This window comes from Nycticebus coucang, chromosome 20, assembly GCF_027406575.1.
Source record: "Nycticebus coucang isolate mNycCou1 chromosome 20, mNycCou1.pri, whole genome shotgun sequence".
NCBI classification, from domain to species: domain Eukaryota; kingdom Metazoa; phylum Chordata; class Mammalia; order Primates; family Lorisidae; genus Nycticebus; species Nycticebus coucang.
The window spans coordinates 48,052,796-48,067,599 of NC_069799.1; the positions used below are offsets into that span (position 1 = coordinate 48,052,796).

The 14,804-nt window shown below is 41.1% G+C and overlaps 1 protein-coding gene across 6 annotated transcripts in view; it reads left to right on the plus strand.

Moving 5' to 3' along the window:
• MASTL (microtubule associated serine/threonine kinase like) overlaps positions 1-14,804 on the plus strand; it is a 38,899-nt gene that overhangs the window by 16,787 nt on the left and 7,308 nt on the right. For 2 of the 6 annotated variants that reach the window (XM_053572657.1, XM_053572655.1), the window contains exons 8-9: positions 2,260-3,396; positions 5,254-5,392. In XM_053572657.1, coding sequence (XP_053428632.1) covers positions 2,260-3,396; positions 5,254-5,392 — 1,276 coding nt within the window. Of the gene's footprint in view, positions 1-2,259; positions 3,397-5,250; positions 5,393-10,646; positions 10,662-14,804 lie in introns of all 6 variants that reach the window. The other 4 variants (XM_053572656.1, XM_053572654.1, XM_053572652.1 and 1 more) reach the window with 3 other exon arrangements.

The following is a 14,804-nucleotide window of genomic DNA, read 5'->3' on the forward strand; positions in this document are numbered from 1 at the left end:
TAAAATTCATACTACCTTACTGTCTCCTAAGCTATTTTTTGCCAGTTTCTTATTTAATGGAATGGTAACTCTTTTGGATCGCAAATAACTTTTAGACCACATGGGTAATATAGGTGTGCCCTTAGAAGTGTGTATTCTGAGGGGATTGCTTAAGTAAATGCACATAAATGGATATACTTGAAGTGATTTAATTTACACATTCTGATTTTATTTTTCTAAAAAGTTATCAACGGTAGTAGATATTGAAGGTTTGAAGAGCTAAAATATAAAGTTATAATAAGATCTTCATAGCATGCTGATAAAATAATGTCAGATTAGGATAATGTTAATACACAAAGAAAAACTTCCATTTTTGCCAGGCACAATGGTGTGTGCCTGTAGTCCCAGCTACTCTTCTTAGGTAAGAGGATCATTTGAGCCCAGAAGTTCACATCTAGTCTGGACAACATAGTGAGAGCACTGTCTCTTAAACAATAAAAAAGAGAAGGCTGGGTGTGGTGGCTCATGCCTGTAATCCTAGCACTCTAGGAGGCTGGGGTAGGTATATCACCTGAGCTCAGGAAGTCAACTAGCCTTGACTGAACAAGAATGAGACCCAGTCTCTACTAAAAATAGAAAAACTAACTGGGTATTGTGGCAAGTACCTGTAGTCCCAGCTACTTGGGCAGCTGAGGCCAGAGGATCTCCTGAACACAAGAATTTGAGGTTGTAGTCTATCCAGGGCGACAGAGTAAGACTTTGGTCTCAAAATATATATATATATCTTCCATTTTATGAAATTATTTGGATTCTAATTGCTTCTCATTCTTCGTAGTAGGCTTTTCTTCATTGTCGTTATTTGTGTTTTAGAAGCAAGGTCAAATTCACTTTAAGTTAAGGCAGGGGGTTTCTCAGTCTTTTTTCCTCCTTCCCATAGACTGCAGTATATGTAAATATATGCTGCAGAATTTTCCATTAGTAATATCATTATACTGCTTTCCTATTAAAGATGCCATGTGGTATGCTATTTCAGTTTATATAGCTTTACCTTCTTCCTCCTACTTCTGGGTCCCTGAGGAATTCAGTGGTTGCATGATCATAGTGCTTCTCAAGTTATGGTCAGAGGAGGGATAATTGACCTTGAGGGACCCTCTGACAAGCCTTATAGATCCCTAAATATATCATTTTCTGTGCTTACAGATCAGTGAGTTGTTGAGTCAAGAATTTTATTTTTGCTATGACTGAGTGCTTCTTATTATTCCTAAGTAAGTTAAGAATAGTTAATAAATTTTGATATTCACACATCAAAAATAGGCACTATTAGAGTTTGCTGAAGGCTCACTTTCATTGAGTAATCTTTTAAAAATCCTGGTCATGGGCAGCACCTGTGGCTCAGTGAGTAGGGTACCGGCCGCATATACCAAGGGTGGCAGGTTCCAGCCCGGCCCCCGGCCAAACTGCAACAAAAAAATAGCTGGGCATTGTGGCAGGTGCCTGTGGTCCTCGCTGCTCAGGAGGCTGAGGCAGGAGAATCACCTAGGCCCAGGAGTTGGAGGTTGCTGTGAGCTGTGACGCCACGGCACTCTACCAAGGGTGATAAAGTAAGACTCTGTCTCTAAAAAAAAAAAAAGAAAAAAATCCTGGTCACCATGCTTCAGTTTGCAATATTATATAAAGCCTTGAGTGTACAAAAATACCCATAGATAACTAGAATTCAGTTTTTGGAAAAAGCATTTTGTTATTAATATATCATCAGTTCCCCTTGTTAGCAAGGATTTTAATTCCTGCTATTCTTGCTATATAATTATAAATTATCATTAGTTTAACTTCATCCTGATCAGCTTGGTTTTCTTATACTTGTGTGAGGTAAAACATGTTTGTATTAACAATATTTCATTTTGCTATTCAAAACAAACATGTATAGCTTTATTGCAAAGCTGAAATACACCCAAATTTGCTTACATATGTTATCTGTTAATTGGTCCTGTTTGAGTAAAATATATTACACTATGCAAATAAATAAATAAATACTATAGAAAAATTAATTTAAATTTTAGACCACTGTTTCATTTAAAATAGTGTGTTTGAACTTATGCATAGCACTATAATTGTTTGTATTGTGTTTTAGTTCTCTGTAATCCCTGCCACTTTGTTCCATTTGAAAGTGGGTATGGGTAGCATAGTAGTTTATGGGGTCATTCATTTTACAATAGTCAAGAGTGGTTAAATGTTCAAAGAATCTGCTTTATATAACTAAAAGAAGTACTTTTCCCCCCTTAGGAGAGTGACGAGGCATTGGGCTCTACAATGATGAATTTGAATACAGCTGAAAAGTTAGGTGCAGAATCTACAAATGCCATCAAAATCCAAAGTTTCCATAAAAAGGATCTTGAGTTAGCCATTTCTCCCATTCATGACAGCAGTACAGTTCCTGCCCTTGGGAGCTCTCATGGAAACCTTGCCCCAAAATGCTTCTCTGGGGAAGTTTCTTGGGAAGCAGGAGAACTTGAAATAAACATAAAGACAGCCACTGGCACAAGACAATCTGATCTCCATCAGGTGAATCAGTGGGCCGTGGATTCTGGTGAGATGTCTGAAGAGTACCTTGGGAAAAGAAGTTTAAAAAGAAATTTTGAATTGGTTGACTCCAGTCCTTGTCAGGAAATTATACAGAATAAAAAAAGTTGTGTGGAATATAAGCATGATAATGAAACAATGAATTGTTATACAAATCCAAGTACAAGCTTAACAGCTGATGTTCAGAACCTGAAGCTATCAACACACAGAAGTCAACAAAATGACTATGCTAATAAGGAGAACATTGTCACTGCTTTTATTGATAAACAACAAACACCAGAAAAATTATCTATACCAATGATAGCAAAAAACCTCATGTGTGAACTGGACAAAGATTGTGAAAAGAATAAGAAGGGACTCTTAAGTTCCAGTTTTCTATGTTCTGATGATGACAGAGCTTCTACAAGTATGTGTATGAACTCTGATTCATCTCTTCCTGAAATTTCTATAATGGAAAGTTCATTAGAAAGGCAATCCTTAGATCCAGATAAAAGCATCAAAGAATCTTCTTTTGAAGAATCAAATATTGAAGATCCAATTAACGTATCACCAAACTGCAAAGAAAATACCTTACCGAAAGGTGTTGAGACCTCTGATGTCCAAGACAGTAACCAAAAAATGTTAGCTCCTTCTTTGGAAGTGTTGAAAATGTTCACCTCTAAAAGAAATGCTGTTGTTTTTCGAAGTTTTAACAGTCATATTAATGCATCCAATAACTCAGAACCATCCAAAATGAACACTGCTTCTTTAGATGCAATGGAAATTTCGTGTGCTTATAGTGGTTCATATCCCATGGCTATAACCCCTACCCAAAAAGGAAAAGTCTCTATACCATATCAGGTATAACTTTTTTCTTTTTTTTTTTTTTGTAGAGACAGAGTTTCACTTTATTGCCCTTGGTAGAGTGCCGTGGCATCACAGCAACCTCCAACTCCTGGGCTTAGGCGATTCTCCTGCCTCAGCCTCCCGAGTAGCTGGGACTACAGGCGCCCGCCACAACACCCGGCTATTTTTTTTGTTGTTGTTGAAGTTTGGCCGGGGCTGGGTTTGAACCCGCCACCCTTGGCATATGGGGCCGGTGCCCTGCTCACTGAGCCACAGGCGCCGCCCAACTTTTTTCTTTTTTGAAATAGACTCTCACTTTGTTACCCTTGGTAGAGTGCCGTGGCGTCACAGCTCACAGCAGCCTTCAATTCTTGGGCTTAATCGATTCTTTTGCCTCCGTCTCCCGAGCAGCTGGGACTACAGGCACCTGCCACAATGCCTGGCTATTTTTCTTGCAGTTGTCACTGCTGTTTTAGCTGGCTGGGACCAGGTTCGAACCCACCACCCTGGGTATATGGGGCCGGCGCCCTACCTGCTGAGCCACAGGCACCACCCTATTATAACTTTCTAATACTTCATTCTTTGGATTTTAGGAAGTAAACTATAAAAACGGACATTGGTCTCTCACCTAGACTATGTGGTAATAATCATATAGTTTGTTCTCCTTGCTGGGAAATCTATGGATTGTTGGGAGTTTTCATGAAGAAAGGTAAAGCTGGTGATCATTATGATTTTTAACTGATAAAATTAACCTATTTGTGTAGCTCTATGTACTTTTCTGAGAAAATACAGTCACATATTTTCACTCGATCCCAGCGATACTAAGAAATATAAAATTAAAATCCACTCTACCTTAACTGCCTTCAAAGGACATGTTTTCTTTATAGAAAAAAGTTTAAAATTTTGCGTTTCAAACCTTAATTTTGTTTTTATTTAAATCTAAACATTTAAAACCCCCAAAGTTTTATGTTTTACTTTGAAGAGACATCATAACAAAAAGTATAAACCCTGAATTTAGTTTATGAGACCTAGGTTTTTCTATCCAGGACTTAACTAAGTGACTTAGAAGTCCCTTAACCTCAGATACTCTGGTTTTCCCATTGTCTGTAGAGGATAAGCATACCTTTCCTGTTGGTCTCACAAGGATGTTGTGAAACTCACATTATCCTAAAAACTTTTAAATGCCATCTAGTTCGAGTCGTTTATATTTAGTTTTATCTTACGTACCATTGTAATCATTTGTCAGCCACAGCCTTCCTCAGTGGCTCCTCTTAAACTTATATTAATCTATGCCTTTGCCCAGTGTGGTGCCTCAAGCCTGTAGTCCTAGCATTCTGGGAGGCCAAGGCAGGTGGAATGATTGAGCTCAGGAGTTCAACACCAGCCTGAACAAGAGTGAGACCCCCTCTCTACTAAAAGTAGAAAAGCTAGCTGGGTGTTGTGGCAGGTGCCTGTAGTCCCAGCTACTGGGAAGGCTCAGACAAGAGTTCTTCAGCTCAAGACTTTGAGGTTGCTGTGAGCTATGACATCATGGCACTCTACCCAGGGTGATAGACTGAGACTCCATCACTTAAAGAAAACAAAACTATGCTATCAAGACCTTTGACTTGCTAATTTGTTCATTGTTTCTTATTTTCCAGATCTTATTGAAACAATGTTATTTAAGCTATTAAACTCCATTAGATACAAGGAGTTTTTTTATAATTATAACTAGTGAGTCCATTTTCAAAACTGATCAAGGATTTCAGTGCATCTTTTATGCCTTCCAGCCTGTAATCTAGCTTTTCTGTTTGTTTTTTTTTCAGCATTTCTATTCACTATAAAGGGAACTAAAATAACGTGCTGTCTCTTAAACTCTCTTTGAATTAGCAGACTCCAAATCAGATCAAGTCAGGAACTCCATATCGAACTCCAAAGAGTGTGAGAAGAGGGGCAGCCCCAGTGGATGATGGGCGAATTCTAGGAACCCCCGACTACCTCGCACCTGAGCTGTTACTAGGCAGAGCCCATGGTAAGGCACGAATGTATTGAGTCTTTAAAGTGTTATCTATCACTACATTATTTTTCATGGTAAAACTGTCTTACAGTTCTCTGATGCTTACATTATCTAAAGTAAAAGAAAATAAGCTCGTGCAATATTCTTTTCTCATCTATGTAGTATTCATCATAGGAAAAGAAAGTAGAAATGGTGATGGTTATCGTAATACCTGAATGTAAAAGACCAGACAGTGAAGGACATGCAGCCATTTGTCCTTTGCCATCCAGTTAAGTCTCAGGGATCTAGAGAAACCCCACCTGCACCCCTTATCTTATCTTTTTTCTGAGTGTTCCTTCAGGTCTGCAATAGTTTGGGCTCAGGACTACACTCTTGGTCCTAAACTTCTTTCCAGTCTGCACAGGGCTATTCCTGCTTAGAACTTATTCTCACTTAGATCCTCACCAGAAGGGTCAAACTAGAAATAAACTATTCCGGGCGGCGCCTGTGGCTCGGTGAGCAGGGCGCTGGCCCCATATACCGAAGGTGGCGGGTTCAAACCCAGCTCCTGCCAAACTACAACCCCCCCAAAAAAACAAAAAAAGAAATAAACCATTCTTCAAAACAGAACATAAGAAAAGTAAAAGATGACATTTTTCCTTATCTTCTTCCTTTCTCTCTCTGAAAAAATTTCCCTGCCCACATTCTGAAGTGAATTGTATTCGTTTCCTAAGGATGCCAGAGCAAAGTGCCACAACCTGGGTGGCTCAGAACAGCAAAAATTCTTTGCCTCCTACTTTTAGAAGCTAGATGTCTAAAATCAAGGTGTGGGCAGGGCCATGCTCCCTCCCTCTGAAATCAACTTGGGGCCTCCAGCCTTCATTCTTTTCTGCTGCACATTGGGAGAATAAGAGTTGTCTTGGGCCACATTAAATACACAAACACTAACAAAAGCTGATGAGCAAAAAAAAAAAAAAAGGGCTCGAGCATTCTTTTTGTAATATTTACATATAAGCAATACAGCCCTCATATGATCTGCATTCAGCCCATGGGCCACAGGTTGGAAACCCTTGCTTAGGGGACATCCTCCTTGCCTGTTAGCTCTGTTAGTTTGCTGGCATCTTTCATGTTCCTTGACTGGCAGGTGCATCGTTACAGCGCCCCCTCTTAACATGGCGCTGTGCTCCTGTGTCTCTATCATCGCTTGGCGGACTTCTTATCAGGAGCCAGCTCATCTTCATCTACACCAAATTAATTACATTTGCTACGACACTATTTCCAGATAAGGTCCCATTCTGAGGCATGGGGATTATGGACTTTAATATACCTTGCAAGGGTGTGGGGGACACAGCTCAACTCATAAACCCCTCCTACATGTTGATGTTACTGACTTCCCTTTCCTTTGGGCTTTTTTCATGATCATAGGTTTTATCCTCCCCATTCTACCTCTCAAATCCCTTCTTCTGTTTTAATTTTTTTGCTAGCTTTTATCTTCAACCTTCCACCCTTGTCTTCCCCTCATTGCCTAACTTCTCAAAGGTTGTCTCTTTTCTTTCTTTCTTTTCTTTTTTTTTTTAGAGACAGAGTTTTACTTTGTCGCCCTCGGTAGAGTGCCATGGCATCACAGCTCACAGCAACCTCCAGCTCTTGGACTTAGGAGATTCTCTTGCCTCAGCCTCCCAAGTAGCTGGGACTACAGGTGCCCGCCAAACGCCCAGCTATTTTTTGTTGCAGTTTGGCCGGGGCCAGGTTTGAACCCGCCACCCTCGGTATATGGGGCCGATGCCCTACCTACTGAGCCACAGGCACCTTGTCTCTTTTCTTTGCCTGATTATTATTGCTCTGACAATCTGCCTCTTTAACTGAAAATTTTCTTTCCTTTATTTATTTATTTATTTATTTTGTTTGGTTTTGTTTTTTGAGACAGAGTCTCACTCTGTCATCCCCAGGCTAGAGTGCTCTGGTGCATAGCTCACAACAACCTCAAACAAACTCCTGAGCTCGGCTCAGCACCCATAGCTCAGTGAGTAGGGAGCCAGCCACATATATCGAAGCTGGCAGGTTTGAGCCCTGCCCAGCCCTGCTAAGCAACAATGACAACTGCAACCAAAAAATAGCCAGGCATTGTGGTAGGCACCTATAGTCCCAGCTACTCGGGAGGCTGAGGCAAGAGAATCACTTCAGCTCAGGAGTTTGGGGTTGCTGTGAGCTGTGATGTCACAGCACTCTACCGAGAGTGACATAGTGAGACTGTCTCAAAAAAAAACAGACACACACACACAAAACTGAGCTCAAGCGATCCTCTTGCCTCAGCCTCCCAAGAAGCTGGGACCACAGGCACCCACCACAACACCTGACTAGTGTTTCTGTATTTAGTAGAGACAGGCTCTTTCCCTGGCTCAGGCTGATGTCAAACTCCTGAGCTCAAGCAATCCACCTGCTTCAGCCTCCCAGAGTGTTAGGATTACAGGTGTGAGCCACCACGCCCAGCCGAAACTTTTCTTAATAGACTTCTTTGCCAAATCGAAGTTCGTTCTCAGTCTTGCTCCTTTTACTTCTATTGCTGCTCCTCAGTTCCTTTCTTATCTCTTCTAAATAGAGTTCTTCCAGATTCTTCCCTTTACCCTTCCTTCCTACTACACATGCTCCCTGTTAAGCCTATCACTCCTATGACTTCCCTTGTCACCTCCAAGTTGAGGATTCCCAAATCTCTATCTTCAATACTGACTTTCTCTAGGCAGCAGACGCAAGGCCAGTCTGTCTACTAAGTATTCTCCTGAGTATTTCTCAGTATTCTAGTCAGTATATCAAATGTTGAGTGTCAAAACTGGACTTGTTATCCAGCTTACTCTCCGTCTGTTCCTTACCTTAGTTTCACCATCTTCATAGTGACAGTCAGCATCCTACATCCAGGAATTTAAGTCTCACTACTTATGTCTTTGCAACATCATCCTCTCCTTTTCTTTGTCCCTGTTCTCGGTAAGAAATTCATCTTTGGGACGGCACCTGTGGCTCAAAAGAATGGGGCGCCAGCCCCATATACCAGAGGCGGTGGGTTCAGACCCAGCCCTGGCCAAAAACTGCAAAAAAAAAAAAAGAAATTCATCTTTTGGGCAGTGCCTGTGGCTCAGTGAGTGGGGTCCCAGCCCCATATACCAACAAGGGCGGGTTCGAACCCAGCCCTGGCCAAACTGCAACAAAAAATAGCCAGGCGTTGTGGTGGGCACCTGTAGTCCCAGCTACTGGGGAGGCTGAGGCAGGAGAATCACCTAAGCCCAGGAGTTGGAGGTTGCTGTGAGTTGTGACGCTATAGCACTCTACCAAGGGCGCCAAAGTGAGACTCTGTCTCTAAAAAAAAAATGAGAAATTCATCTTTCTCTTTAATTATTTTCATGGCCTTCTATCTGGGCTCCTCAACTTCATTCTAGTTTCAATAATCATTGCCACCAAATTTTTCTTCCCGAACAGTAACATGCTTTATCCTGCTTCCTGCCTCAGAAAACAACAATGGCTACTCCCTCTTAGCTGTTACATGAAATCCAAATTATTGATCATGATCAGTTCTGTTCTTTTTTTTTTTTTTTTTTTTTTATTGTTGGGGATTCATTGAGGGTACAATAAGCCAGGTTACACTGATTGCAATTGTTAGGCAAAGTCCCTCTTGCAATCGTGTCTTGCCCCCATAAAGTGTGACACACACCAAGGCCCCACCCCCCTCCCTCCGTTCTTTTTTTTTTTTTTTTGAGACAGAGTCTCACTTTGTCACCCTTGGTAGAGTGCCATGGTGTCAATTAAGCGATTCTCTTGCCTTCGCCTCCCAAGTAGAGACTATCAGTTCTTTTGCCAGCATCAATTCTCCAAGAATCTCTTTACTTACTTATTTTTTTGACTTATGTATTTTTATAAGGATGGAGTTGCACTCTTGCTGAGGCTGGTCTGAAACTCCTGAGCTCAAGAGATCCTCCCACCTCAGCATTCCAAAGTTCTAGAATTATAGGTGTCAGCCACTGTGCCCCACCAAGAATCTCTTTACAGTATGTCTTAAGTTCCCATTCCATTTAATAATGAAATGCATTTAATTTCCAAGTCTTTATTTTGTACATGTATTTTGCCTTAGTTGAGCAAACCTACTCTTCAAGCATCTTCCAGTCAAATTTCTTCTCATCTCATCATCTGTTCAAATGTCACCTCTTCCATAAAGCATCCTTTGATTAACCACTGAGAAGTATTCCCTTCTGTAATACCTTTTAGGAATTGCTTAAAACTTATGCCATTCTTCCTGTGTTATAATTATTTGTTTTCACTACAAGAGATTAAAAGAATATTTTTCAGCGCACATAGCACTCCTAAATTCCGTTGAAGCACTGAGTAACTATTGTTAATAATTGCTACAACATTTGAATTAGACACATTTAATATCCCCCTTTCTGGCGGGGCATGGTGCTTCACGCCTCTAATCCTAGTACTTTGGGAGGCTGAGGGGGGAGGACTGTTTGAGGCCAGGAGCTCAAGACTAGCTTGAGCAAGCTAGAGACCCCATCTCTATTTTAAAAAAAAAAGAAAGAAAGAAAAATTAGGTAGGCGTGATGGGCATGCACTGGTAGTACCAGCCACTTGGGAGGCTGAGGTAGGAAGATCACTTGAGTCCAGAAATTTGAAGGTACAGTAAGCTATGATCACACCCCTGCACTCTAGCCTGGGCAACAGCAAGATCCTATCTCTAAAAAAAAAAAAAAAAAAAAAATCTCCTTTCTCTATAAGCCAGAGTAAGTTCCTATGAGCACTTAACTGATTTTTGTATATTACCTCTTTTGCTAAGTGACAGATTTGCTAGTTCATTTCCTGTATTAGAATTTGCATTATCTCTTCTTAGGATACAGTATGAAAGTAGACTTCGTATTTAAAGGTTTGTTCTACAGGGCCATGCTGCTGTTGTAGTGGGTTATCTATCTGGCAAGCTCAGCCAAACAACATCCTGAGGCTGAGCCATGCCTTCCCTGATGACTTCATGATCTTGCCCCTCACCCAAGATAACTTACAGACTCTTTCCTGACTTTCCCACAACTTCCTGTGCATTTTTTTGTTTCATTTTTTTAAACGTTGTGTTAAAATTATCTGTATTGTGTCTCCCCAAGTAGGCGGTTTTCTCCTTGGAAAAAGATCTTTTTCTTAATCATTTTGGTCTTCCTTACATCTGACACAGATACCTAGCGCCTAGTTTAATGAATGTTGAGGGCATGAATTCATAATTTTAACACAATGTACTTAACTACTGTTTTCTTACATGCAGGAATTCTGACTTCGGGTAAGTGACTTTCTCTGGAAAGTAATATGGCAAAGCATATTAAGTGAAACAGTCAAAGTATAACTAGATCACATTGCATAAAAGATTTATTTTTCCATTTAGCTCATTGATAAGATACAACAATGAACTGTCTTCCAGATAAGTGATTATTTTCTGTGAAAAGAAATGTAGGCTTGTGAAAATTATTATAACCTTCAAAAGTAGCACAGATTGGGCGGCGCCTGTGGCTCAAGGAGTAGGGCGCCAGTCCCATATGCCGGAGGTGGCGGGTTCAAATCCAGCCTGGCCAAAACAAACAAAAAAAAAAAGTAGCACAGATTAAAGATATAGTATATTTTATTACTAGAGGAAATACTCTTGATAAAAATATTAAATTGGCTGGGTGCAGTGGCTCACACCTGTAATCCCAGCACTGTGGGAGGCTGAGGCAGGAGGATTGCTTGAGCTCAGGAGTTCGAGGCTTGTCTGAGTGAGAGTGAGACCCCAACTCATGAAAAAAATGGAAAAACCCAGCCAGCGCCTGTAATGCCAGCGGCTTGTGGAGGCGGAGGCAGCAGGATGTCCACAGCCGGAGTCTGAGATTACAGTGAGCTATAACGCCATTGCACTCTGCTCAGGGCACAGGGTAGAACTCTGTCTCAACAACAATAACAACAACAAAAACAAGGAAAAAATATTAAATTGATAATTAAGCAACTACAAAAAGGGCTTGAAGGGCGGCGCCTGTGGCTCAGCGGGTAGGGCGCCGGTCCCATATGCCGGAGATGGCGGGTTCAAACCCAGCCCCGGCCAAAAAAAAAAAAGGGCTTGAATTTTCTAATCTTTTAATTTCATTATCATTAGAAAATAGAAGACTGGGCTTGGCACCTGTAGCACAGTGGTTACAGCACTGGCCACATAGGCTGGCAGGTTAGAACCCAGCCTGGGTCAGCTAGCCAACTGCAGTGGGTGCCCATAATCCCAGCTACTTGGGAGGCTGAGGCAAGAGAATCACTTAAACCCAAGAGTTTGAGGTTGCTGTGAGCTATGACACCACAGCACTTTACCCAGGGAAACATAGTGAGACTCTGTTTCAAAAAAAAAAAAAAGAAAGAAAAGAAAAAGAGGGCGGCACCTGTGGCTCAAAGGAGTAGGGCGCCGACTCCATATACTGAAGGTGGCAGGTTCAAACCCAGCCCCAGTCAAAAACTGCAAAAAAAAAAAAAAAGAAAGAAAATAGAAGAGTGTAACAATATTAATATCCTAGGAGGCGCCAGTGGCACTGGCCCCATATACTGGGAATGGCGGGTTCAAACCTGGCCTGGCCAAAAACTGCAAAAACAAACAAACAAATAAAAATATTAATATTCCTATAAATTTTAGGAATGGGTTTTGAATTAACCCAGTAATATTAAAAAGAAAATCTGTTCTTTTTATCTGGCTAATTATATATTAGAATTTCTGGGTGGGAGTGGTGGCTCATGCCTGTAATCCAGCACTCTGGGAGGCCAAGGCAGGTGGATTGCTTGAGCTCAGGAGTTCAAGACCAGCCTGAGCAAGAGCAAGACACTGTCTCTACTAAAAATAGAAAAACTATCTGGGCATTGTGGCGGGTTCCTGTAGTCCCAGTTATTGGGGAGGCTGAGGCAGGAGGATGGCTTGAACCCAGGAGTTTGAGGTTGCTGTGAGCTAGGCTGACACCATAGCACTCAACCCCAAGGTGACAGAGTGAGGATCTGTCTCCAAAAAAAAGAATTGCTAGGATTCCTCACAGTATGTGATCTTAGTAGACTTTGACTGAAGAATATGGGTATGTGGGACATACCCATGGAGAAATCATGTATTTTTTAACACAAGTATATTTGGGCTTAGCTGGGGAAAGGCTCCTAATTTCTAAGCTAAACAAAATAAGTATGTTTTTTCCTGATTTCCTCCTACTTTCCTGTTATTTGCTTATATTATCTAATCCTTTGGAATAATTCTTCTCAGTGGTGCTTAAATGGCCTACTAACGGAGGTGGTCCTGTATGTTTTTATAGTGATTATTGTAGAAATAGAAGCCTATAGACTATTTGACTATTTGCATCTTGTGCTCTTTAAAGGGAAGGTAGGATTATGTGGCTTGCAGGTAAAGGGGCACTCTCAATGCATGCAATTATTTTTCCTCATGTCGGATTCTACAATGCTTTCCTGCCTAATTTAAAGTGGAATGATAGCACTTGCTTCACCAAAATAATGAATTTTGTGAAACTGTCTTTAAAGAGTCATTGTAGGCAAATTTCGCACTAACGTAAAATCTCTAATCTTAATTTATATTGAAGTTAACCATGTTTGAACTAAAATTAACCTTTGCTGAGGAAATACTTTATTTGTAGACTAAACTGAACAAAACTATAAACCAGTTTATATCATATTTAAAATAATCATTTTTGTATTCTATGGCATATATATTTAAAAAATAATAAAGAATAAGATAATCATTGAAAACATCTTTGTATTTAAATGTTACATCCAATAAAGATATTATTTAGAAATTAATCTTTACCTGTTTATTAAGACTTATCTCCTAATTAACTTTTAAAGCCATAGTTTCAACAGTTTGGGAAGCTGAGGCTGGAGGATTGCTTAAGCCCAGGAGTTTTAGACCAGCCTAGGCAACATAACAAGATCCCAACTACAAAAAATTAAAAAATTAGCCAAGAATGGTGGCACAGGCCTATAGTCTTAGCTATTCAGGAGGCTGAGGCAGGAGGTTCCCTTGAGCCCAGGAGTTCAAGCCTATGGTGTTCTATGATCACACCATTGCACTCCAGCCCAGGTAACAAAGCAAGATGCTGTTTCTCTTCTTTTTTTTCCTCTTGTTTTGAGATGCTGTCTCTTAAAAAAAACACAAAACACTCTAATTAAGGCTTTCCCCAGTTACCAGGCTATCTCCAATTTTTGTAAATGTTTCTGTGTTGCTGCCTCATCTCCTACCTTGTGTGGCTTATAGACAATATATGGGTCATTGCAAAAATTTTGAGATACACAAAAATCAAGATACATAAATCCACAGAGAAATAAAGCTCTCCCAGCATCACCAATTAAGCCAAGCAAGTTAAAACTTGCATGGGTGAATCAGGAAGGACACTGTTCATTGTGTTTCTTAGAAATAATTAATGGGCCATAACACCATCTATCAAAATGTTCATAGTGACCCACATAAATGTTAACTGTTTCCTGATTCGACATTTAGAAGTAGTCTATTTTAGAGAAGAATCTTAGGTTGAATGCACTCCTTGGATGTGTTTTAGGATTTAGGACACATAAAGTATCCAGAATATCAGAAGTTATTAATAAATAGAAAAGATGGCTTCATCTTTTCTTCAGCTGTGCTAATTGCTAATCTAAAATTCTCAGGAAATAGAGAGGAAAGGCCCGAGTATGCTGGCTCAGGCCTGTAAACCTAGCACTCTGGAAGGCCAGGGTGGAAGGATCCCTTGAGATTTCTAGTCTTTGAGACCATCTTGAGCAAGAGTGAGACCCCATCTATACTAAAAATACAAAAAATTAGCCTGGCGGCGCCTATGGCTCAATCGGTAAGGCGCCGGCCCCATATACCGAGGGTGGCGGGTTCAAACCCGGCCCCGGCCAAACTGCAACCAAAAAATAGCTGGGCGTTGTGACAGGCGCCTGTCCCAGCTACTCGGGAGGCAGAGGCAAGAGAATCGCTTAAGCCCAGGAGTTGGAGGTTGCTGTGAGCTGTGTGATGCCATAGCACTCTACCGAGGGCCATAAAGTAAGACTCTGTCTCTACAAAAAAAAAAAAAAATTAGCCAGACATGTGCTGGGGACCTATAGTCCTGGCTACTGAGGAGGCTGAGGCAGGAGGATTTTCAGAACCCAAGAGTTGGAGATTGCTATGAGCTGGGCTGATGCCATGGAACCTTAGCCTGAGCAATAGAGTGAGACTCTGTCTCAAAAAAAAAAAAAAAAAAGTGGGCGGCGCCTGTGGCTCAGTGAGTAGGGCGCCGGCCCCATATGCCGAGGGTGGCGGGTTCAAACCCAGCCCCGGCCAAACTGCAACAACAAAAAAAAAATAGCCAGGTGCTGTGGCGGGCACCTGTAGTCCCAGCTACTTGGGAGGCTGAGGCAAGAGAATCGCTTAAGCCCAGGAGCTGGAGGT